This window comes from Strigops habroptila, chromosome 14 (assembly GCF_004027225.2).
Source record: "Strigops habroptila isolate Jane chromosome 14, bStrHab1.2.pri, whole genome shotgun sequence".
NCBI lineage: Eukaryota > Metazoa > Chordata > Aves > Psittaciformes > Psittacidae > Strigops > Strigops habroptila.
In genome coordinates, this window is record NC_044290.2 from 9790336 (window position 1) to 9816381 (window position 26046).

The 26046-nt window shown below is 40.1% G+C and overlaps 1 protein-coding gene across 6 annotated transcripts in view; it reads left to right on the forward strand.

Moving 5' to 3' along the window:
• CEP112 (centrosomal protein 112) overlaps nucleotides 1–26046 on the forward strand; it is a 188272-nt gene that overhangs the window by 49785 nt on the left and 112441 nt on the right. For all 6 annotated transcript variants that reach the window (XR_003994412.1, XR_003994413.1, XM_030506576.2 and 3 more), the window contains 3 exons: nucleotides 8896–9031; nucleotides 12155–12262; nucleotides 23916–24098. Coding sequence is in view for 4 of the 6 variants with exons in the window: in XM_030506576.2 (XP_030362436.1) it covers nucleotides 8896–9031; nucleotides 12155–12262; nucleotides 23916–24098 (427 nt within the window). In the remaining 2 variants the exon portion in view is untranslated. The remainder of the gene's footprint in view (nucleotides 1–8895; nucleotides 9032–12154; nucleotides 12263–23915; nucleotides 24099–26046) is intronic.

Consider the following 26046-nt stretch of genomic DNA (forward strand, 5'->3'; position numbering starts at 1 on the left):
GGAGGATTTGATTGTAGAAGTAAATAGGTTTTGAAATGAATACAGCATATATTTAGACCACCCCAGTTGTAATGTGGTTTAGTTTTGCCTCTTCCATTCTGGAGTCCATAATACCTTTATGACCACATAGACGTATAAAGTTTGTCCATCTTGAGATGGAGATTTTGGACTGAATTATAAACATATGTAAGAGTTGAGGCTCTTATCTGTCACCTGCAGGGAAGTGCAGACCTTACTGCTGCTGGTTGCTCGGGATAATGGTCGTGGTGGTTCTAATGTACTGGCAATAATGATGGGATCTGATTTAACGCTTTTTGGTTGGCATGTCTTAAATACAAATTAACACTTCATTATGCTACTGAAATACAGCTTTCCTGAGTTCTTACTGCTCTATTCTGTAGTGTGATTGAAGGAAACACCTTTTCAAAAAGCCAAGTTAGGAGAAATGAAATGCTACCTCTGCAGGTACAGATGTTGTAATGGAACACTGAAGCATCGAGGGATGTGTGCACACTATCTACAGTTAAATGCTTCACAACCTTCTTCCCCTCAATCTTTGCCTTTTAAACCTGCCTGTGGAGCCAACTCTCAGCCCTTTGCAAGTGGTGATGAGACAGAGCAAATGTTTAGCAGCTGCTTTATCAAACGTCACTTAATAAAATTGTTTGTTTACATAAGAAACTAGCAACACCTCTTCTTTTTTCCATTGCTCCTCATCTGAACTTGTTTCAAACTCTTCTGAGGAAGTAAGAGGGGTGAAACTTCCCAGAAACCAGCAAAGCTGCTCCTGTCTGTTAGTAGATTTACATTTTTACAGCTGTTTCTAAAACATGCACATACAGTTTTCACAGTACTGGTGAGGCCTCTCACTACAGGAAAGATATTGAGGTGCTGGTGGAGCGGGTCCAGAGAGGGACAATGGAGCTGGTGCAGGGCCTGGAGCACAAGTGTGATGAGGAACGGCTGAGGGACCCGGGGGGGTTTAGTCTGGAGGCTCAGGGGGACCTTATCACTCTCTACAGCTACCTGATGGGAGGTCATAGTGAGGTGAGGGTCTGTATCTTCTCCTAACTAGCAAGTGATAGGACAAGAGGAAAGGGTCTCAAGTTGCACCACAGGAGGTTTAGATCATAAAAGGGGCAATTTAAAAGAGGTGAGGATACGTAAATTTGAGACAAATAAATGGTGTACATGGTGCTTCTGAGCTAATAAAGAGGAAAACAAATGAAGGCAAGAATAAATAAAATGTGAAGATAGGTGGCAGAAGGAGATAGAATAAATAGAAGTGGATAAAACTTCATTTTATTTTGCAGTTCACAATTTGTTGGATCCCAACATTTTTAATGAAGTTAAATTTTGACTTTTCAAAATGTACAGAAGTTATATTTTTGAAACTCTGTGATTTACAGTGGATCTGGAGAATCTGATTGTACCAAACCCTTTGAGAACTATGTTTAAACAGCTGCTTCTTCCGAATCCTATTGTATGGGTTGTATTGTATGGACTTCTTGTAGTAGCGTATGTCATAAAGGCCATGGCACAATGAAAAATACAACAGAATGATAATCATCAATACAATGATAAATAAATAAATGAAGTGATAGCTTGAACCACAAGCTAATTTATTCATTTCTTCTTTTTTCCTTTCTTGTTCCTCGAAGCTGAATCCAGATTCCGAAGAATTGCTCGTTGTTAATATTTTTAGGATAAATGTCCAAGTGGAGCTGTTTTTTCCTGTAGTTAATTTAGTTTTTCCTTGAAAATGAAGTATTTGTGTGTGGAGGAATTCTTGTAGGACTGGAAAAGCTATTACTATTTAAAGCCGGAAATAATTAAAGAAATATGAGAAGGCATTGTCTGTAATTCCAAATGTTGCAATACAGAACACTGTTCAGAGCTTATGCTCATGTTTGTTGTCTCCATCCTTCTCTTTTAGTAAAATATTTAGTGTTGTCTCGTTAGAACAGTTGCAGCATGATGAAGAAAGCAAACTTTGTGATTTAAAACCAGGGGTAACGTTAAGTGGCTGAGGAATTTGGATGTAGTTTTACTCTTTAAAACAGGGTTGTGTGGTTTTGGTAGGGGTTTTTTTTTTCCCCCTCCTGTAAGAATCAGTGGAAAAACACCCAGCTGTTCTCCACTTGGTGCTCTGCTCCAGCATCTGAAACCTTTTAGGCCAAAACCAGTCAAAGTTTCCAGCATATTGTAAACATTCCTTGAGCAGTGGTGACCATGCTGACATAACCCTCGCTCCGGGGGGCACGACGTAAAGCATGAACAGAGGACCAAAAAATGCGGTAGCTTTATTTAATAGTCTCACTTAAAAGAAAAAATAAAGTGTTCTATTAACTATTTACAGCCTTTCATTTTCTTTCACCAGTTTCTCTGGAGACCTCCTGGCAATAATGAAATATGTATTCAAAGGAAAGCTCCAGCGGTACAAAGAAAAATAACAGTTGATTTTTAATCCATGTCTATGGGATTGTTATGTCCCTCAAGGTGGTTATAGAGATGTCATACAACATCTTCTTAATGATATCAACTAGGGAAATGATTCAGTGTAATATATAGCTGCATGAAGTGAAAAGTATTGCCTTGTGAGATGAACAGCATCAGTATATCATGCTGTAACACTTAGGTTAACTGCTGTAAATTTCTATCCTAATAATTAATGTAGTTAGGGGCTTCATTACTCAGAATTGTTCCCTCATTGCTCCAAAAGGCTTCCCTTTCACATTAGAGTATCTTTTAGATTCAGTGCAGTATATTTTAAGACCATGCCAGCCTCCTAGATCTAGGTGATGAGTAGTTCCTCATTATTCCTCAGCACTGAGTTACTAAATTGTCCATTACAACTTGGATATTATTATTCTGAATCTTAAACTATAACAGCACAATTATTTTAGCCATAAAAAGTTACCTTAAATACATAGAATGACAGAATGAAGCTGTAGCCTTGTACCTCCTTAACAATCTGATTAGTGTTATTTCATCCTCCTTGTCTTTGATTTGCCACTGCTGTTGGTTCTGTCACTCATAACACATCTTGGGCTGTTCTTTGTTAGTGTGAAGTGATTCTTCTTGCCTGGCTCTCCTCTGCCTGGTGATCTCTCCCATATTTTGTCCTTCAGAGGGTTTATTTTATTTGCCCTCCAGCTTTCTGTGCCAGGGCACTGTTCTCTGATCCCTGTCTTTTCATTCTTTGTGCCTCTTCTGGGTATCTCATGAATCTGTGTGGTATCTGTGCTACTGACTTTCTGGTCCATGTTTTAATTACCATCTTGTCTCCTTCTTTCTGAGCCATCAATTATACCTGTCTCTAGTTCTCCCCCCATGTTCTCCTTGTTGCGGTTTAGCTCATCTCATCGTGTAAAAGCCATGACTATTAATCTCTGTTCTAATCCTCCTCTCTTGATAACTGAGCCTCTGTGGCCTTTCATATATGTGATATATCTAAATCTTGGAGACAGTTTCTGCAGCGTTGAGCAAAATCATAACGTTTTCCTTTCCAACCACATTTACAGCACTCGCCCAGCCTTTTAACCCACATCTCATTCATCATTTTGCAGTTGCTGGTTTTATTCTGTTTGCATAGCACCTAGCACAACAGTACCCTGTCATTATTATAATGAGAAATAGTTACAATAATTATTAGTGTGTTTAACCAATGTCTAGTTAATTTGCCAGCCATTAATTTTGAATGGAGTGCGTTATGCTGCTTATTTCACAGAAGTGTGATACTACACACGTGGAATATTATTTACTCTAAATTCATTAACGGCTTTAAGTAGTGGTTTAGTTTGTTAGTGTTATCTCATGATTTATTTAATACACAAGTATATAGTTTAAAATAATAATTGCATTGTAAATACCATTATAGCTTACTGGAAGGAATGCAGACCAGCTTGTTGATGTCAAATTATGCAAACTGTAACAATTTATAAGTGGATTTGTGCTTTTTCTCATAAAGACAAGCTCATCTTATAGTTAAAATCAGGGTATGAGAGATAAAATTGTTCCCACTTCATGTATTTGCCTTTTTTTCTTTGAAATGATGAAACAAGTTAGAATGCTTTCTAACAACTCCGAAATATTAAAGGCCCAAACAGGATAGGGATGATGTTTTGAAGGCAATAAATATTTCAGCTTCATATTTCAGTCTTTCTTCTTCGTTCCTTTGATCTGGCTTTGGTTTAGTTATCATTCCGCTTGAATGACTTCACACTGTCTTTCTTCCTTTCCACACCAAAAAGAAGTGTTCTGCACATACTCCATATGTTTGGGCGCTTGCATTGTAGGAGAGCCCTTGTTGTTGTTCCTCACATTTTGCTGGTAATAACTGCCTCTGTAGTAAGATACTCTAACCACAGATAAGATGGGTGCATTTAGGCACAATATGTAATTTACATATGAAGCTGTTACTTAACTGTCACTATTTTGCTTTTTCATGGGAAGATCGTGTACGTTTGGATGAAGGCTTTGTTTTTAGCTACTCGATATGCTGCGCATTATGTTGTATATCAAATTGTATTCTCTCTTGGGAATGCATGTCTATATAGTTTTGTGTTCTTTTAAATCTAAATGGACTATATAAATGGTGATAACTGATTTTGTTTCAACACAGATTAGTAAAAAAGTCAATATTTATTTACTGTGTCAACAAATAAAGCAGAAAGCTGTTTAGAAACAAACCCAGCAAGATTCTCCTTCAGCTGGCTTCCAGCAAGTGAATAGTTTGCAGTTTGGTGGGTAGCAAGTTTCTCTCAGGAGTATCAATATGTAGGAAGGAGAGGAGGGAATGAGCAACAAATCTAAATACATAGATCAGTGCATATGTATAGTGCGGGATCATCAGGGTAATCTGCAGGAGAGCCTGGCCTTTGCAAGCGGATCACTGTTTGAAGATCTCTGCTTTATCAGTGAAACTGAAGGCTCAGCCATTTCTTTGCCTATACTTCAACCTTATAGAGCAAGATTAATTGTTATCTACAGGGATAAACCCAGAGTCATCCTAACCTGTGGTAGACAAGAGACGAAGGCTCTTGCTCATGTAGAGTCCATCAGAATACAAGTTTCAGAAGCTTCTTCAGTGGCAAAATGTATCTTCATCTTAGAAATTCCTCTGCTTTTATACTCCAATAGAAACAATGGTCTGCTTGGACACGAGCAGACTTTCACTGTTGCCAGCAGCACTGGAAAACCTGGCAAAGAATTTGCATATTCATGAGTTAAAGCCTGGTATAATTTTTACAAGAAAACCTCGGGAGTTTCACAATTAGTTATTTTTCATATCACTGGAAAGCTCATTAAGCTACACACAGGGAGCCCGGGTGCGGATTTGCTAATGGGATGGGGAACTCTATCCACAGAAGTTGTCCACATGTGGCTCATGGAGGTACATGTTCTGTGCATGTGTGCGCTTACATGCAATCTGAAGTGTTTTAACTTGTTGAAAGAGGCTGGGACCAAGGCAAGTGCATCCCCTGCTCTTGTGGGCTGATGGTAAGCCCTTGCTTTCATACTGGGAGTGGTGAGGACCCCGTGAGTAGCAGTGCTGGTTCATAGTCCACTTGCTGCGACATCTTGAGTTTATTTAACCTCTCCTGTAAATCACTGCGCTGCCCTGTGTTTCATTAACTTGACTCGCAGTGCTGTAATGTCTTATTGTGTTTAGTTGTTATCTCTTGGAAGACATTTTATGAAGCAAGGAAAATATTTATGATTAAGCATGAAGAGGAAGTATGTCAGATGTTTATATTTTCCATTTATCAGTACACTTCAGAGTGCTGCTCTCTGAAATTGCAATTCTGGACTTCACAGTCAACTTCCACTGCGATGGTTTGTGCTGTGTAAGATTGCTCATTCTGTTGCCATATCCTTTATATGCTGAAACAAAGGGAATTTGCTGCTTTTTAAATTGGGGCCAAAGAGTAGATTCACCCTATTTTTATATTCAAGCCGGCTCAGCTTGAGGGGATTTGAGTGATGTAATTGTATTGTATTCAGCCCCACAACTAGTCCAACTGAAAAAAAATAATCTTCAAAGTGAATATTTTAGTGCTTCTTGCAAGGCACATTGCTGAGTGGCTTGGGGAAAAAAAGTAAAGCTTTTCTTACATTTGTGAGCTGGGGTCCATTGTTGTACGTGGTTTCTAAGCTTCTGTACAAATCTTGACTGCACAGAAAGTAGAGCTCCCACATCCTTAAAAAGTGAAGTTTTATGCCTGGTTATAATGAGATGTTGCATTTATTCATGGGATTAAGTCCTTAAAGGAAGGTGCATAAAACCAGATTCCTAATGGTTTATATCATAACATTTCAAAATAAAAATATATTCCTAAGGAAGAAGATGCATAAATTCGGAGGCTCACTAACAATACAAGGTCTGACATATTGTCCTTTTACATTTAGATTTCTTGCATTTCCATCTGACTCGACCAAACATGTTGTTCCAAGGTCTCTTGACACCCGTGTGGATATGTTTGAACAAACTTCAGGTTTTAGGTTTTGTTTCCAGTGTGGATATGGAAGTATTAAATGTAGTTTGTGGGGAGGGAGGTTTCTTGCCCAGTGCCCATAACTGAATTAAGGATCTTGGGGAGGAGAGGCTGAGGTTTTCCCCTCTCTGTGTTCCCTCCAAGGTAACACATGTGGCTAGTGCTCTGCAGGTGAATCTGATCCCATCTTCTCTTTCGGGATGTTGAGCTGTACATAGGTATTGTAAGAAGCTGAACCATCTTCTATATTCTTTCCTGTTGTAGATTTTGCTGGAGATGGGCATGATGTGCTTGGTGTAATTCAGTATCAAACCTAAAAATGTCTATATTCAGCAGCTCCCTGGTACATGCATTTCAGGGGGATAATTGAGCTGAATGCCTTTGCAGCTGGGGCTGCTGCATAACTAACTCAGTTCATCTCATTTCTAGCTCTGGAGGCATCGTTGGTGTGCCCATTCTGAGAAATGTCTGAGGATTTTCGTACGTGCAATTTTGATCCTTTGGGTCATTTGTAGTAGAAATTTAAACCCTAAATGGTCTTTCTTCCAGTTGAATTTAGACAGGTGGAAACAAATGTTGGTTTTAGTGGAGTTGAATTTTTGCTGTGTAATTTTTATTGTCTTATAAATGAGTGGAGAATATGGTAACTTAAATTAATATACAGATATGCTTCCCCCTCAAAGGAGTTCAGAAAATAGTAGTGCTGAGGCAGTAGAAATAAAGCATGTCTGTATAGGAGTGATGGATGCCAAGTGTGAAGAAAAATTGTGCATGGGCTTCTATGAGTGCAGACCCCAAACCCCTGCACAATATCACCACAAATGTGATGCAGGATTTTGTTCTGTTTTGCCCCAGTTTTTTCTCAGTAAGAAAGGTATTTCCCTTTTTCTATAAGGAAAACAGCGGTCTCCTTCTGTCTCAGTTATTCCATCAGGTGTGAGTAAGGTACCAAAATCAAGTATTTTTTCAAAATGTGCATAATGGAAAAGCTCTATAATTAAATAGTAATATCCTTATTCAGGGCTTGTGGCATTTCTTTGACCTCTTTGCTAACAGAATTACGCTGCTCTCCTACACGGCAAGCAGACGCCTTGTGAAGATGTAGGATTATGTTCTTTGTCCCATTGTCGAAGTCTGGTGTGAAAACCACAGAAGAGGATGTGAATACTGTAACTTTGGGCTTGGCAGCTTCCTGACCTTTATAAAAGGCTTGTTCGGTGTGGTGATAGCTAGTTCAGTGCTGGCAAGGTGACAGACTAGATGAATTAACAGTTCTTTTCCATCTCTTGTGTGTCAGTTTCTTTGTTTTATATGGAAATAACTTCTGTCAAAATGGGAAATTTAGCACGAGGTACTTCCTCTGCCTGTAAAATGAAAATGTCAGCCACAGGTCTGCTTGAATGTGTCTTCTATTCCAAACCATCGGTGGAACCAGCATTGTCCATTGATACCATCATTGGGTTCCTCTGTGTTTCGACTCAGTCAGGCAACTCCACTGACCTGTGATAATAGAAACGTGTAGTAGGAAGTTAATAACACTGCCTGCTTGTTTTCTGTGTGAGGAATCACATCGAGATTCCTTAAGTATTTACAAGTTATCAGGATTTTTATCTGTGATGTGTCAGTGTGGTGGATGTGTCCATTTTTCAGATATGTGTATATGTATATCTATATATATGTTGTAGGTATATACATGCACGTACTTAAAATGTTATGCATTACTATTGATAAACTGGATGTCATAAGAAACCCAATCTGATGTCTATTTATGTATCAGCTCTAGCATGTCAGATAGGATAGGCTGAAAAATGAAATATCATTGCATAAAGATTTAACATCTGTCATTACTTTAAAGGCTGAATAGATGTTACAGCATTACGGGTTTCTAATAGATTAAGAAGGTACCATATGTCACACGTTACCTGCTTTGCATTTTGATATATGTCAAGCAGTGAATAATCCTGCATCTTGTCTGGGCAGAGATGGCACTGGGATAATTTTGTGTTTGTTTTTTAATGGGCGAAGATGATCATGCTAAAAGCAGTTAATTTAAATATAGGAGAGGCAATATACTTTTAAAGGTGAGCTTAAAAAAGGGGGTTATCCAGCGAGCACTGAACCATTCGAGTCAACGCAGACTTTGAAGCTGGAGGTATTGTCGTTAGCCCTGAACGCCGTGTTTAGGCATGCGAAATTCAATCAGAGAAAGCGAAAATAACTCCAGCCTTCTATTCCTTTCTTCAAAGTCTTGCAAAGGGAAGTTTGGCAGAAGCTGGGACAGGAAATTGAAATCTGAATACTATTTTAAACTGATCGGGTTAAAGGCCTCTCTTTTACACTCGCACACTTGTTCTTTTATTTGATACTTGAACTCTGAAAATTTTCTGTGACTTTCTAGGGAGAAGGAGGAGCAGCTGACTCGGGTGACAGAGGTACAGAGGCTGCAGGCCCAGCAGGCAGATGCTGCCCTGGAGGAGTTTAAGCGGCAGGTGGAGCTGAAGTCAGAAAAAGTCTATGCTGAAATGAAACAGCAGGTGAGGAGGTCACAATGCCAGCCTTTCTGAAACTCTGTCTCAGTAGGATAGCATATTCTGATCTTATAATGCCAGAAACATGCTTCACTTGAGAGTGCGACATCAAAATCTTTCACAATGTAGTGTCTTTGCTAGCAAGTCAGAAAGGGATGTTAGCGGATGTTTCATCTTTCTAACAAAGCCAGAATTGTCATTGTTATAAAGGTATCTGCGGTTATGATACTGATTAGGGATTTTTCAGGAGTGAGAGTATAAAGTGTTAGTTTATACACCCCCATGGAACAACGGTTGTAATTTTCTACTTAAATGCGTGTCTCTTCCTACTCTTTTTGGAAGGACTCTGTCTTCTGTTAATGAGGTCTTGTAATCAGTTTGAGCCTAAACAGGGGCAGAGCCATTGTGGCTGCTGGCAGTCCTGTCAGAGGGCAGAAAAATCCCATTTTCTATCCCTGAAAATCAGTAGCAGGAATACATATATAAAGATTTTAGTGGTTTAAGTTCCTTATGGAGCAAATAATAGCTCAACCGTTGTCCCTGGGATATTACAAACGCAGCACAAAGAGTGAAATAAAGAAGAAGCAACAGGTGATCAAAAAGAAGGGGAGAGAAGGGAATATTCCCTGAACTTACTCATGTGGTCGAAATCTCAGTGCATAACTCAACCTTGTAATTCTTCCTGACCATATACTCAGTTCTCCTATCTCACCTATTGTAACCAAACCTCATTGTTGACGGTAGGATGCTGCAGTCTGATGCTGTAATGGATTTCTAACAATGTTGGCTTATAATTTAACAAATTCTCTTCTTGTTGTTCTCATGAAGTTTTTTTTTTCCCTGAAAATCTTCAACAAAAGTGAGACATTGAATAAGACATTGCTGATATTTTCAAGACCTGTGCAGACAGCAAATAATAACACTTAGAAATAAAAAAGGCAAGAATAAATTTATAAACCCAAGATTTGTGCTGCAAACTGACCCAGGAGGGCAACAGGACAAATCCTGCAGTTTTCATCTGACATTTTCTGTGCACTGAAACTCTCCTCCAAGTTCTTCACGATGACTTAAAATAATACCTTACTTCTGCTCCAGAAGGGATATAGTCTAATTCTAGAGGGACTAATAATAGTTTATTCACTTTAAAAAAAGGCCAGTGAATAAAACCAATCCAAACCATAAAGATGTGCAAAAGAATTTGGAAAACTTGAAGTCAATTCTTATTTAAAAGTGAATGCAAATTTCTTTTTAGAATATTGGTGTGGTCTGGGAAATTTTGAGAACAAATTTTCCTGAACTCCGCGAATCAGCCATGGGTTTATTCTCTCCCTTCTTGAATGCTAAAATCTAGAAATAGTAAATGATACTGTATGATTGAGCAGTTCTGTTCTACAGGAACCAAGGTTCAAGGAAATACATCAAAGAAACACTACTGAAGCTGTCTTCATAGCTTTGTCCTTTCTATTCTTCTGCACACACATACTCTTTAGATAAATCATCCATTAGGTTGTGACATAGTGGAAAATTCTATTTTTTTTAAGTGGAATGTATTACTCATAAAACAGAAGCTGTAGTAGCTATAGCAACACCGCTTTTAACTACTGTAGAAATATTGGGCTTCTAAAACAATGTTTTGGCTTGTGGTAAAGTTACTTACGGAGATGGGAAGGATGGGGCCTGGCATTTTCAGTTCCTTTGATCAGTATTTGATTCATTAGTTTAGCTCTCTGGTATTCTTTTGCCATCTGCTTCCTATTTTGTCAAGCTTGTGATTATTAAGAGTCACCTGATGCCCGTTCATAGGTGAGTGGTACATTTTTAACTGCAAAATGTGCATTTTTTCTAGTAATAATGAGACAAAAGAAAGGCAATACAGGGACTGTGCCATGGGACTTTCGGTCTAGTGTTTCCTGGATTTTTTCTTTATTCTTAATGTGGCCATGGACTTGCAATTGGAGTAAGTTTGGGTGCAGAAGGAACTAGTCATAAAATATTCATTGAAGTCCCTTTTCTTATTAGCACATAGTAGCAGCGAGGTTCAGGAGCTACGATAGGATAGCTGGAGCTGGAAGGATAACTTGTTCCTTTCTCTTCCATTTTTCCGCTTTCTATCTGGCCAACTATTCCTTGTCCTGTAGCTTTCTTTTGCTGCAGTGTTTTCCAATATAATGCTTTTCCCATTCCAAGTACTGCCTTTTCTCCTCTTTCCTTAGCTTAGAAGTGATGTCCAGGCCGATTGGCAAAGACATCTGTGGAAGACTGAGCACTCCCTTAGGCCAAACAGGCTTTTGGCTTGTGGTTCAGGAATTTGGGCTTTTATTCTTTTGGTACAGCAGATGGACTTGTGGCTGCATTGGTCCTCCTGACAGCTACACCCCTTCGCTCCCATTTTTAGGGAGATGGTTTATTTGCTGCTTGTGTTGAGACCTAGATCTAAAAGTCATTGATGAGTATGCGCTGCAGCATAGTACCTTCTGTGTGTGTGTATATTTATATATATTTTTATATATATATATGTATTTTCCCCTGGAAACATGCCTGATGTACAGCTAACAGTTGTGCTTTTGATACAAAAGCCTTTGTTAATTGAGTTATGAATTTGCTTCCTTGATGCTGTGTGCTGGAATCAGTGGGACTCATTATTCACAGGCGATGACTATCTTCAGAGAACTTTACTTGCAGCCAAATAATTCTCTTTTAAGTTATTTTACTGATTTAATGTAAACTTACTTTAAATGTGGAGTTTGTGCACTGACTCACACATGATTTCCCTTGAATTTCCACAGGCAATGTATTTTTGAGTGAAATGTATTTGAGTCTTAAATATGTCTAGAAAAAACATTCACTTAATTTTGATGGGATGTTCCCCACTGTTGAGTGAAAAACAGAGCCCATATTTTGTAATCAGGGAGTGGCGTGGTACAGGTGGTCACTGTGTCCTTAAGTAACTAATAATCCTGTAGTGACTGAATATTCATTTCCACTACACACAAATAGTGTCATTATCATTCTCAGCAAGTTATATTCTGCTCTTTGATGGTTTGTGAACAACTGTAGAAACATCAGAACGTTTCAAGCTATGCCTTTTTAAAACAAAAAATTAAATATTCCCTTTCTTTTACCATGTAGATGGAAAAGGTTGAAGCAGATCTAAGCAGATCAAAATCGCTCCGGGAAAAGCAATCCAAAGAATTCTCTTGGCAATTGGAAGAGCTCAAGCAGAGATATGAGCAACAGGTCAGTTGGTTTGCTCCTTCAGGTGGAGGGAAGGAGGGACACCTTCTCATGCAGATGTAGGTCAGGCCCTGTGGCAGGTCTGATCCTGCTCTCGCTGCGCATTGCTGTGCTTTGTATAAGGACACAATTTATAGTGGGCACAGTTTATGTGATGGGGGATGGAAGGGGAAAAGTCTACATAGAAAATATTTTTGTTTCCCATTTGCAATCCTTTGTACCTCTCCCTCTTTCAAATCATTTCCCAGGCTTACAGGTGGCAACACCTATTTTCATAGTGGCCAGATGAAATTATTTAATGCGTTATCTCTTTTTCTTCTTGTCAAGAAACAGCATTTTATTCTTTTTATCACTTTTTAACATGGGGAGTGTTCATACGAATGCTTGTTTTGGCCCACTGATAGTGAGTTTTCTTCATTGTAATATAATTTCAGGGTTGGGAAATATTCAGGAAGCATTTGGGTGGAGGCAAGCAAGTTGAATTCAGTACTGTTGTGAAGTGGAAAGGGAAAAACAGAAAGAGAAGTAGACAAATTATTGTGTGATACAGGCTTGAGAGCTACGCAGCTGAAACAGTCCATCAAATACTTGTGTAAGGTGGTACTTGGTCTTGAAACTGAAGTGGCATCGGTTTGGTAACACCTGTTAAAGGATTGAATTTTTATTTTTAATTAATTTATGGCAGTGATTCAGGTAGTCCATAAGCTTAAAGTTCTCTTATCACTGTTTTTGTGTGGATATAAGTTTACATTTCCACCAGGGAAATGTGGTTTCATTTCTGTTTATCTTCTGTGCTGGTTAAAGGATGAAACACTGCAGTTGGCTTGTGGTACAAGACCAGCTCTGGTTCATCTGGAAGGGGCTTTTTTCAAGATCACTTTGGTAGGTGCTGAGAGGGACCTTTGCCTGTGCTTGGGAGGAACAATAGTGCATTTTGTGTGCGGTGCTCTGAATAGAAGAAAGTTTGTTGGTTCAGATCAAAATATTTTCCTTATCCTCACTCAGAATTGTCAACGTTACTAATTGGATTACACCTGACAAAGAGTGAGAGGCCAGCCTGGTTAATAGAGAGATACGTCTGTGCAGGTGTTCTGTTTAACTGAGTGTTGTTATTTATGATTCTTGTATTTAATGATTCAGAAATAGTCTGGTTGCGGAAATGGGGAGGGGTTGTTTCATGCTTGCATTAATGGCGAGGAAGTTTGGCCAGGTTGAACGGGGCTTTGAGCAACCTGCTCTAGTGGAAGGTGTCCCTGCCCATGGCAGGGGGTTGGAACTGGATGAGCTTTAAGGTCCTTTCCAACTCAGACCAATCTGTGATTCTATCAAGCTTGATGTCAATTAAAGGACATGCTGAAGGGAGGAAGATGGGAAGGGCTGGCCTTAGTTAAGTGTTTACTACTTTGCTTTGATGTGGGATAGCTACTTCTTACTGTAAGAAAGAGCAGCTAGACTTGATGAAACATCACTGAAACCCAAGGAAAGGGTTTCAGCACTAAACAGTCAAACAATGACAGCCTCAGAAGAGTTTTCAGAGGAATCCTGCTTATGCCCTCCCTTTATTAAAATTTATTTCTCTTTGTCCTTCATTTGGAATGTTCTTTGAAGGCTATTGAACACGAAAAATATGTGAATATGTGACCCTTCCTCCAAGTTGTGATGGGTTATCATTGGAAATTATGTTCTTTTTGTGTTGTCATTTCTGCAGCACAAAGCTCCTTCAGCCCAGCCACAGAGTGGTATGAGCTAAGTTCTTCTGCTCTTCAAATTTCCTTTCAGTAGTTCCAACTTCTGTTTCTCTGTATCAGTCTCTATTTATGCTTCAGAACTTCTAAACCATTTTTAAAGCAGACTTTTCCTTGCCTCGTTTTACTGCATATTTCTTTGGTTGTTACTTGGGGACGAATAGACTTATTTAAAGTGTTTAAATAGAGCAGCAAATTGGAACTGGTGGTGCATTTCAGCAGGGCTCCAGCAGACCTCCAGTTGGGAAATAGACACCCAACCAAAACAAAGAATACTTTAGCTACCTGAGAAATGTACTAATTGCTTTGAGATGTTCTGCCTCAAGTGTCTGAATCTAATTGTCAAATGGAATTTAGACACAAAGGGAAGGAAAATTGACTTTCAGATATATTTTGTATAGGTTGGTGTCGTGAGTGGCAGAGGTGGCACTGACAGCATACTGGACAATTCAGTTACCCATAAATTTAATCAAGTTGGTAATGAAGAACCAAATTAACTCAGTTCTCTAATCTGAGAAACATCTTGGAAGTGTGGGAACTTGAGAGCTATGGTTTTACCTCTGCTTTATATGAATGGTTGCCTGTGCTTCACAGGACTCTCCTTGAATGTTGATTTCAGAGAGAACACCAGTGTGAGCATGTACTGTTGGTTGTGGGGCTGAAAGATTGCTCTACCTGCAGATTATACATACTGATATATATTGATATTTATCTGATATTTAGATCAATAAATTGTCTGATATATATCGATATATGTGTAGTTTATCTATTTTCCTTGAAAAATAATTAGGAAAAAAGCCATCCAAACCATGGCAGTTAATATTTTGTCAACTTTTCAAATGCATCGAAATCCATTCATGAAGCAAAGAAGAGACTGAGGATCTCGCACGATTTGGTTTCAGCTGTCACGTTGTCACTCCTGGTTCCAGCTTCATCTGATTCAGTGCCACTTCCTTTTGAAGTATCCACTGAGAACACTCTTAGAGAGAAACTGGTGGCTTTTTTCTTCTTTAAATATCCTTTAGCTCAACTTTGTTCTCCTCGCAGCTGCTAGATTTGAAAGTATATTTTGAAGGAAAAAAAACAGCTCCAGCAGCACCACAGTTCCTATCTGCTGGGAGCAGCTGCTCTCGGCACTTCAAAGCCAGTGGACACCACAGCGAAGGCCTCAGCCTTTCCTGCCTTTGAAATGGTTGCAGTAGCTATAGCGGGGCTTTATGGCACCGTCAGCACAGGAAAAAACCTTGTTTGGTTTGTTGCACCCCCTCCCTTTTTTCTTTTTTCCTTTTTATTTTTTTTTAATCCTACTTTCTAATTACATCCTCAGTTTAGCTCAAAATACCTGGGAACTGTTTCTGCTGAAATTGTTTTCCACAAGCCCACATGTTTGAAAGAACACGTGCCCAGGCTTTAAGGTAATGGCTTTTAGACAGGCAGATTTGACTGAAAAGTGAATGAATTTGCTTGGTTTTCCAGCATCCATGTCAGTTGGGCACTTTCTGAGAGCACATCTCTTGTGGTACCAGGGTAGGGGGCTTGTGATGGAACAGGGCTTCACAGGGTGATATTCTGTAGAGAGTCATGGGTGTACTCACCTTTGTTTCAAGCAGATTTTCATAAACTGTCTTGAATGGAACACTTCCAGTGAACTTTTGGGGATCTTAATGTTTAAATGGCATCAGTTAGTCCTATTTTTTAATGAAAAATACAATAATACATCACTGTGATCACTGTTAAACCCATTTTTTGGCTATGAATAGTTGTTGAAGAGCTATGACTGAGTGTGAATAAATTGAGATGCAAGATTAGCAAGAAAGACAGTCTGTGAAATCTCATTTTCCTAGCACGTAAAATGCACTACAAAACAGTTGATGACTTATTGTGGTAGCAGGATGGTGTTACTTTGCTGAGTTATGGACATACTTTCCAAGATAGATGCCAACCTGAATGTATAAATAAGCCTCTTGTTTTGGTTCATGTTTTCTTTTACTATTTATTCCATTTTAAAACAATAATTTTTCATGCTTCCATAGCAAAGTGGAAAGCTGTTACATGATAGCTGAAGAATCTCCCCCTATCTCAGGAAATCCTTTTGTGAGACATTTATGGTTGGGTTCTGACTTCTGTAAAACTTGTGAAGGAATAATTAGAGTTGTCTTGCCCTATTTAGCCAAAAAACAGGACACCTTCAGAAATATTTCACTGGGTATTTAACAAAATCACTTTGAAATCATGTTAGAGAAGAGAAAATAGTCTGCGCTTTAAAGTTGGGAGCAAGACAAAGGTCCGGTTGAGCTTAAATATGCCTTTTATATTAAAGAAAGAGAAGTAAAGAAGTGCAGAATCAGCTGGTTAAAAGTGAAGAAAGCATGTCTGTAATCTTACCTGCCAACAGCAAGGACAAGTATCTGAGGTCGTGTTGGGGAATACCTGATTTTAACAGTGTGCTGAAGCAGAGCAAAATACTTTTGAGAGGAGAGGAAGGATATTCTTAGAGCTTTGTGTATGTGTTTTATAACTTTTTAGTGGGGTTAATTTAAAGAGAAGAGTGAGGTTCAAGTAAAATATAAATGTTGTAATCACAACCATTGCTTCTATACAGAAGAGTATATATTTAAAACCAAACATCTCTCGCAGTGCTAGCAGCGCCATTTAATATTAAGGATCCAAGCACAATCTCATGTGCTGAAGCATTATTTAGATTAACATTTAACGGTTGGGCATCTCTCCTGCTAACTTTTAGCTGTTTAACTTCATGCCAAGAGATGTCACCCGTGTTTGGATGATGAAGGCTGTGATGATATTTTGCTATTGCTTAAAACTGTAGTGATGGTTCCTTGAAATGCTGGAGGCGTTAATGGTATTTTTGACCTGGGTGTGGTTTTTATAGTTTTACGTTGAAGATTTACTGGAGTGTGTTTAGGTAATAAACAGTGTTTGATTCAGGTGTTCAAGAGTTCAGCAGCTGAATGTTCTGAAGAGTCTCACTGAGAATGGAACCGGAGCCACAACAGTCTGTATGTGTGCCCCCCCCCCCCTCCAAGGGGTGGTATTTGCCCCCTGCTCTGACGGCCGCCATTTTGTGCCCCCTCAGGCGCCATTTCCGGGCCCCTCACTGCAAGAGAGACATTGAGGGGCTGGAGCAGGGCCAGAGAAGGGCAATGGAGCTGGTGCAGGGCCTGGAGCACAAGTGTGATGAGGAATGGCTAAGGGACCTGGGGGGTTTAGTCTGGACAAGAGAAGGCTCAGGGGAGACCTTATCGCTCTCTACAACTGCCTGACAGGAGGATGGCGTGAGGTGGGGTCGGTCTCCTCTCCCAAGTGACAAGCAATAGGACAAGAGGAAACGGCCTCAAGCTGCACCACGGGGGGTTTAGTTGGAGATGAGGAACAATTCCTTCCCCAAAGGGTGCTCAGGCGTTGGAACAGGCTGCCCAGGGCAGTGCTGGAGTCACCGTCCCTGCGAGTGTTCACACCCCATGTAGCCGAGCCCTCAGTGCCATGGGTTAGTGGTGGCCTTGGCAGTGCTGGGAATGGTTGGACTTGATGATCTTAAAGGTCTTTTCCAACCTGGTTGATTCTGTGATTCTATGAGAGAGTGGTGTAAAGGTTGTGACCTGGTGAGAAAGCGTGGAAAATAACAACATATGTGGGGATTAAGCATTAAAAAACAAGAAGCTGCTGCAACTGGGGATGGGACCTGGAAAGGAAGCTCGGAAGGGAAAAATAAGTTCTGTTCATGAGAAGAATTTGAGTAGCTGTGAAAAGCCATTGCAATGGAGCCTAGAGCTATTTAGGCTGAGAAATGTCATCTAGTGTCACGAGTTAGGAGCACTGGAGAGGCAAGTCCTGCAGAAGGGGTCAGGCAGAGGCTTGGTGTGGGCTGAAGGGTCCATTGAGCATGAGCTTGGCTCTTCAGGAGCCAGTGTTCCTTATTACCTCCTGCTTTAGCCATGGCCACTCTGCCTTTCTAAGGATGAAATGGTTCTTCTACATTGGACATGGTGAGTTTATAGTCCTATTGTGTTTATTTGGTGTGTTATTTTATATATTATCCATTTTTAGTATGCTGGTTTGGTTATAAGGACAGTCTTTGTAGAAAGCTTTGTTCCTCTCCTCATTATCTGTAGTCTAAGATGATTGAAATCCAGCCTGTTCTTGCATGGAGGCCGAATGAGCACATTAGCAGAGGCTCTATATTTTTTCATGTCACCAGCAACAAGCTGCATAAATTTCATTTAATAAATTAATCTAGGATGCATAAATGTTTCCTTTGAACCATCCTAACATGCAGATGAATGCTTTTTGCGCAGAAGATCTGAGGAATAGGTTCTCCAGTCACCAATATCAACTTTTCACTTGATGATAGAGGTAAAACTCACAAATGGGAAAAGGATATGAATTTAACCTCCAAGTAAAGAGTGGATGGAAATCTTCTCTCTGTACCATTGCTGTTTACAGAATTGTTAACCAGACGGATGGGTATTTACACTGTCTCCTTCAGGCATCTAACTTGTGTGTGATTCAGAGTGAAAAGCCTGAGCTCCCTGTATAGTCAACAGAATCAACTTTGGGGGGAGGAGGGAGAGGAGAAGCTGATTCCAGGAACAATAAATTGGTGCCTGCAGTAAATAGCAAGTCAGGCTGTGAGTGCCCCTGCAGTCGGTTCTCAGTGTTCAAACGAGGTCCTTGGATAAACTCTGAATCCCTAAACAAAGACTATGTACAGTAAATTGTGTACTAGAGCTTGCTACAAACAGGGATTTGCAGTGACTCAAAGTATATTAGTTTGAAAGAAATGTTTCTGTTTGCAGAGCACATTGGCTTTACTGGAGCAGGGCTAGGGAGGGGAGCGGGACCTGCTGACATTCATCACGGTGCTAAGCATGATTTAATCACTGGGATGCAGCTTCATTTCCAATACACTGGCGATTTAAAACCAAATTTACTCATGGCAGGAGGATTGGGAAGATAGGAGGATTGAGGTGAGGTTTGTGTTGCCCATACTTTAAAAACATTACAATTCTGAAATGCCTTTCTAAGTAAGAATTTACAGCTCAGGTATATCATTTTATATGCACAGCGAGACCACTCAGGTATGTTGTAGTAGAGGGGAAAATGAATCAAACTGCGGTTTGGCTAAAGACCAGCTTGTCTCTTTTAGAGAATTTCTTGCAGTTCTGAATTTGCAGTTGAAATCGAGGTATTAGTGGTTGATTATAAGGTGAAGTATAACAGGAAACACAGTCATGCCCATTAAATTATTGCAGATTGCAATGAGGTAGAAAGTAAAATGCATTCGCTATGCATGTACATTACCCTAGATGTATTTGCTACTTCAGTAGTAATATGTGGTTCTGCACTGATGTATTTTCCGCTGTCCCATTTGCCCTTGGCTCATTACAGCCCTTGTATCTTGGGAATAGGTTCAGTTTGAAATTATAGCAAAATCTCGAAAGAAGTGTACTTTTAAAATCCATTTAGTTTATCTGCTGCAAAGTAGTTCTGGTGCACTCCCTCCTTCCAGTGAAGATTCCTCTTTTCTGCCCAAAGTTATGCTAAGCCAGAGCCCAGCATGATTAATACTCGATCCTTCAGCCTGTTATATCAGATTACTTTTAGAAGCAGTGTATTTGTGGAGATGGGTAATCCCCATATCCTCATGAAACATGCACGTTTATTTATAGTCTTAGGAGACAGAAAATGCTAGATTTTACCAGAGTTGTTATGTGGGGATAGCTCATGTGTTGTGTGCTGTGCTGGGCAGAGGCTAGGGCTGGTTTTGAGCAAGTAGTGATAATGAAGACACCTGATGTACACTCTTAAATGCTTATAAAGTAGAATTACTGAAAAATAGATATGCTATATGTGTGCTGTGCTGAGTGTGTTCAGTTCTTTGCCATGACATGTGCAACTTTCTGGTGGCTTCTCCTGCCCTCAGAAGTTCAGTCATGCCAAAATAGTGCTCATAAAATCATCCTGCCATGCAAACCCATATTTTATATAGGTGTTACTTACAATATTTCTGGAATTGAGGACATAAATTTACATGAATTTTCGTACTTTGGTGTCAAATATTTATTGTAGCAGTTACATTTTTCAAAGAGGCAGTGAGCTAACTAATTTCCTTTCCCTCCTTTGGGGACTATAAAAAGAATTTCAAAAGCATGCTTGTTCTTAAGAACAAGTCAAAATTGTTCTAAAATTGAAAAGCCTAAACTTAGCGCGTGATGTAGAAGCACAAACTGGATAGTAGAAGGTCTTGTATATATTAGTGACTTTAAAAAGGTATTTGCTGACGTTGATTATATTACAAGTATTTGGCTTCTGAAAATATCTTCTGCAGCCAGCAGGCTGTTTACTGTAGATCTTTGTTCTTCTGATGTACAAAGTGAACAAACGCTAACAGCAGCTTGATGTCACTTGAGGTCTTTATTAGGTTGTCTCTCATGGTAGCAGGTTGTGCTAAAGCATCTCCACGTTTGGGTGCCATTAGGTCTGTCAGCATTAGAAGCCCATCGTTCAGCAGCTGTGGATGTTGGTGTCCTGTGTAGGATGGGCATGAACCACACTGACAAATCTGTTTGGAAGTTTGTGTGGTTTTGTGTGAGTGAATAGCAAAAGACCTTCACGATTCTTAGATTACTGGCTTTTTTGTAAAGTATTTTGTCATCTTTTAAGATTTCTTTTCTTCTCTGCAAGAGTAAGGAAATATTGTTACATTTCAGTTAAAAGCAGAAATGCAAAAATAAATGGTGTAATTCTGATGATGGCTTAGTAAATGGGCTGTTGGCTGTTGCCTTGAATAAAGTTCTGTCATGCTGGTGCAGAAAGAATTAAAAAATGAAGAATTCATGTAAGAGGAGATCATAGTTTTAAAATATTGTGTTACTTGATAATAATTATTCCAGGGTAAGAACAGCTATATCAGCTCAGACAGTCCTACTTGATTTAGTGCCCAGGCCATGGCTGGAGACAGGAACAGATGCAGAGAAAAGAGAATAAGAGATTTTCATCTTTGGGAGGGCAAAATGAGGGAACATCTAAGCCACAATGAAGATGATCTGATTATGGTAATAGGGTGCACACTATTATTTAATGAATGTTTCTATTCAGCATTGTCCCTAATTCCCATTGTGAATATTGTGTTGCTTGCATGTCTGCAATGTATAGCACCTAAAACTGTCTGCCTTCTAGATGCTTGTACGCTGGAATTGAGCAGACATTTTAATGTAACTTGATGAAGTGTTAAGCACCTAAGGGTAGATGCAGAAAGATCTCAACACGAAGGACATGGTTTTGTTATCTCATTCCTAAAGGCACTATCTACCCCAAAGAGGAGATAGAATCCATATTAATTTATGAAGAATTAGTATAATTTTCATGCAGCTTCCTGTGCTGAAGTAGCCCTGCTGTTGCTGAAAACCAGCATGGGTTTATTATTTCCTTTCGTTGGTATACATTAATTTTTTTTCCTTTAAAAAATACCACACCAACAATATAAGAGTGAGAGAGGGAGTGGAAGAGAAACCGTAGAGCTTGGCAAGAGTTCTGAGGAGAACAGGAGATTTGGTGAGTGTTCACCAGTGCAGTCAAACAGCTACTCAGTCACTTCAAGTTATTTGTACAGGAAAGCACGTTTTGTTGGTTGCAAATGTGGAGTACTTGTTAATATTCATTAGGGAAGATGGGTTTTCTAGTCTTTGAAGGAAGAAAATGCTGTGGGTCCCCATCCTTTCTCTCCTCTCTCTCCATCTCTACTCCCTGCCAGTAACATCTAAAAGGCAAAACAAAACCAACATGGGGAATACTTCACAGCAAGTGGTGAGGGATTTTATTCTTCGACAGAGTTGCCTGTTATAAAACACCTCCCCTCACACCACCATCCTCTCTCTTCCGGTGGGGCAGACTGGGGGTTACCCCTCCTGCATGCAGAAGGACCAGTCCCTTTTAGCTCTTTCCACCTCTTAACTTCAAAAATGTTGTGTCTGTAATATAAATGTTATAAGTTAAGAGTTTATTAAATAAAACTGTCACTGCTTTGGTTGGGTAAAGTGGTGGTTGTGTGTCCAGTGCAACTGGTTGAAGAGCAGGTTCTGTCCCTTCCTCCCTTTGGGCACATGTTCCCTCCCTGCTGCCATTTCTTGTCTTCAGTTAAAAAAGTGAAAACCTCACTAACCGGAGTTCCCACAACAAACTGTCTTACCCCAGACCTTACATGGCACAACCAGCTGAAAATCCAGCAATTAAGAAAACTTTGAATAGAAAGACCTTCCTTCCTGTTGAATCTTCTTTAATGAGGTCTGATTTATGAAAAAGCCTTTACAATTATTTTAGGGGTAAGAAGCCTTTCATTTAGGCACACTAAGGACACTGCTGGCGTCTGAAAAGAAACCAGTTTCGTACTGGTTTGTACAGAAACTTTGGGCAAAACTCTTGACTTAAAGAACTTAGTATAAGGATCCCAGGCCCAGCATAGATAATGTGTGCCTCCTGGGGAGCTAACGCCTTTGGGGACTTCAGACATCTGTCGATGAGCTCTTTAGTACTATTAAATAATGTAGATATGTTAAACCGTAGAATATTACATCTGTTCTACTCGCTCCGTTCTTGGAAGATGCTCCCGGCCACAGCACGGGTGATGTATTTTACTTTTAAACCCTGAATGTGCTGATCTCTGGTTTGAGAAAATGCTTATTTCTTTTTTTGCTTCACTTGGCTTTCAGGTTTAAGGTTTGAAACCACACAAACAGCTAATATTATCCCAGAATTGAATGCTACAGCTTTAAGATAAGGTGCCGGGGCGCTCTCGGCGCACACAGAGCCGCCGCCTCCCATTCCCTTGTTTTTTTTCTCATGCTGAAAATACCCCACCATATTCATGATAACAGCATTTATTTTTTTTTTTTTTTTATACTTCCCCCCTCCCCCGTTTCCGAAATCCACCAAAACTGAAGAAAAATCCAAGTGACTGTTCTTAGCAGCTGTGTGGCCCGGAGTTCAGTGGGGAAGCGGCTTCCTGCCGTCCCTATTCATCACCTGCTTCAAAGGCAGCCTGGCTGCTCCAGTGTGCAGGCCAGGTAGGGTGCCATTGTGCGCAGGCGGGGAGGATTAGTATCAAAGCTGCGGCAACCAGGCCCTTGGTCTCGGGCTGCCATTCAGTCTAGCAGGGAGAGGCTAAGACTGGCCAAGGTCACAGCATCCAGTGTGGTGCGGACTGGGAAAGGATCCTGAGAATAGAGGGACTTCTTATGAAATCATGGCGCAAGCTTGCGGCACAGCAGGTGCCCTTCTGGAACACATACATCTGTTTATGTTGGGATAGCGTAGCTGACAACGGGATAATAGAGCTTTGTTTTTTATAATTTTCCCTTTTTTATTATTATTTATTTATTTAAAAGAAATACAACTCTATATACGACAGCGTTGAGGAGTATTGACGGGAAGAGCGCTGGCTTTGGAAATCATAAAGAAATCTTTAAAAGGTTTAATTGCTGGGGTGGGGGGTTGTGTGTGTATACTTAAGCGAAGGGGAGAGCAGGCTGCCTATTAACCATTTAGGATCCTCAGCCCTGCTGATGAGCAGCAGCAGGATCCGGGGGGACCGTGCACAGAAGGCGACAATGCCATATTTTTTTTTTCCCCCCTATCTTTTCTTTTTTGTCCGCTCCGACATTTGTACTAACACATTGGTTAAAGGATGCGCTGGATTTGCTCGGTTGTCTCCATTGTTGGGATTGTCTGGAGGAATTCTGTCACGCTAACGGTGGCTTTTTAAAAGGTGAGGTAATAGTGACGTAAAAATAAAATTGCCAACTTGATGAAATTAAGGGGGAAATTAAGCTGTAGACGAGTTGTCATGACGACAAGGATGTTCTATTGATGAACTGTACTCCTCACTGTCCAATCAGATAGTGGAGCTGAAGCTGGAGCATGAACAGGAGAAGACGCACCTATTCCAGCAGCACAACGCAGAGAAGGACTGCCTGGTCCGAGACCACGAACGGGAAATCGAGAAACTGGAGAAGCAGCTTCGCGCTGCCATGGCAGAGCACGAGAGTAAAACTCAAGAATGCAGGAAGCGAGACGGGCAGGTAATGATCAATAATGCTTGAAAGGCGGCCGCTTATTAGGAAATGCTGATAATTAGTGGTTCCTGTTGGCAGCATTGTTGGTGCTGCACCCTGGGTGAGCGTTTGCGAAACTGGCACATAAACGTGATTTCGTTTTTTCTTTTTCCCTTTTTCTTTCTTTTTTTTTTTTTTTTCCGCTTCCCCCCTCCTTTCCCAGTGCTGAATAGGGGCTTTAACTGCAAAAACCACAGGTAGCCAGATTAAAAATCCCATGGTGCGCTATAACTCGGCCTATTTATAATCTTGTCTCATTTTCTTTCATGATGGATTTGTTTAAGGAAAAAAAAGGTATCTGTTCTTCTCCCCCCCCAGCCCTCACACTCACCCCCTCCTTTTCTCCTTCCTGGGCAAATCCATATGAATTATATCTGCTTCATTCGGATGCTTTTTTTTGTGTTGAAATCTCTGCAGGTAACTCACAAATGGCTTTATTTCATTTTGTTCGTGTCCTTTTGTTTCAGTTTGATATTCTAGATTTGCATTGTGTGTTTGGCTCCGTATGTCGTGTGTTTGATAAGATGATGTGGCTTTGGGCTTGCTCACCATCACGTTTATTTTCCTACACACACACGCACCCCTCCCATCCTCCATCTCTGTGGTCACTGTTGGAAGCCATTTGGCAGAATAACCCCCAGCTGGGGTAGCATTTGACTCTTCAAACTTCTGGATGAAATGCACACTGTCAGCATGGAAAATGATCTTTATGAGTTTTTAGTTCAAAACCCATCTGATTGCATTTTTTTCCATGTATTTTGTGAGGATGGCATGGTTTATTTTCCTAAGAGCCCATATTAAAAAAGGGCCTGCAATGGCAATACTTAAAAAAATGAAGGTGATTTTGTAGTTGAAAGAGTATTCAGAAAATAATCTTTACTAATCAGCATTAGAATTGCTTATCATGCATGGATTATTTTATCCCCAAACTGGACATTTTGGGAAGGCGTCTTTAACGATGTATGCTTTCCGCGCACCACCGCCTTCCCTATGAGATGTACGACTCTGACATTGAGGCGTTTTCACTTTACTTTCCTCTAGACTAGTGGGCTGTGTCTTTCACTGGCAACTTTAACGTAGCTTAATGAAATTGAATATTAATTTTAAATTAATTTTTTCTTTTACCTTTGGACGGCTCAGGCTATCCAAGTGTGGCTTAAGTAAGTCTATTGGAAAACAAACGGCTGGTTGGGGGAGGATGAGGGATATATTGCAGAGCCAGGACTTATTTCTGCATTTCCACCATTATGGTTTTCCAAGGAAAACGAGAGATACTTTTGTGAGAACGCTTGGGAAGAGGATATTCAGGTGGCTTCTGAAAAACTGAACCTCACCCTTCATTCTCCACTTTATTGTAAGAGTGAACAAAGACTGAAATTGTTGAAGGGTTTTATCTTTGCATTTTTTGCTTTGGCCCAAGATAGATGCATCTTAACTATACAGCTCTTTGAGGGTGCCTGTTCAAAGTTGTATCATCCTCTCGCCCACACTCCTGATGTTGTGTTTGTGTGGCACTTGGGTTAAAAAAACAGGTTTAAAATGATACAGAATTATTCTGTCTACACGCCAGCATTCATTGCTCTGCATAACACCGAATACAAAGGTAAAGGGACTATCTTAAGCAAATTCAGAGAATCTGGGAAGTGTCTTTTAAGTTTATCCATTTCATCCTGTTTGGGGTCATTTCTGGCAAAGGTTGGAGCCCAAAGTTTGATCGTGCTTTCTCTTTGCAATGGGATGTATAATGCTACTACAGGTGCTACATAGAAAGCTGGAAATTATCGCAGCTATTAGGAAAACCTGAACAGTCTCAAGAGCAAAAAACTTTGGCCTTTTTACAGGGCTTTTCTTTAAATATCCGTGTACAGTCACTTGAACATTGCTGCCATGAGAATATCATGTAAATCAGGGAGGA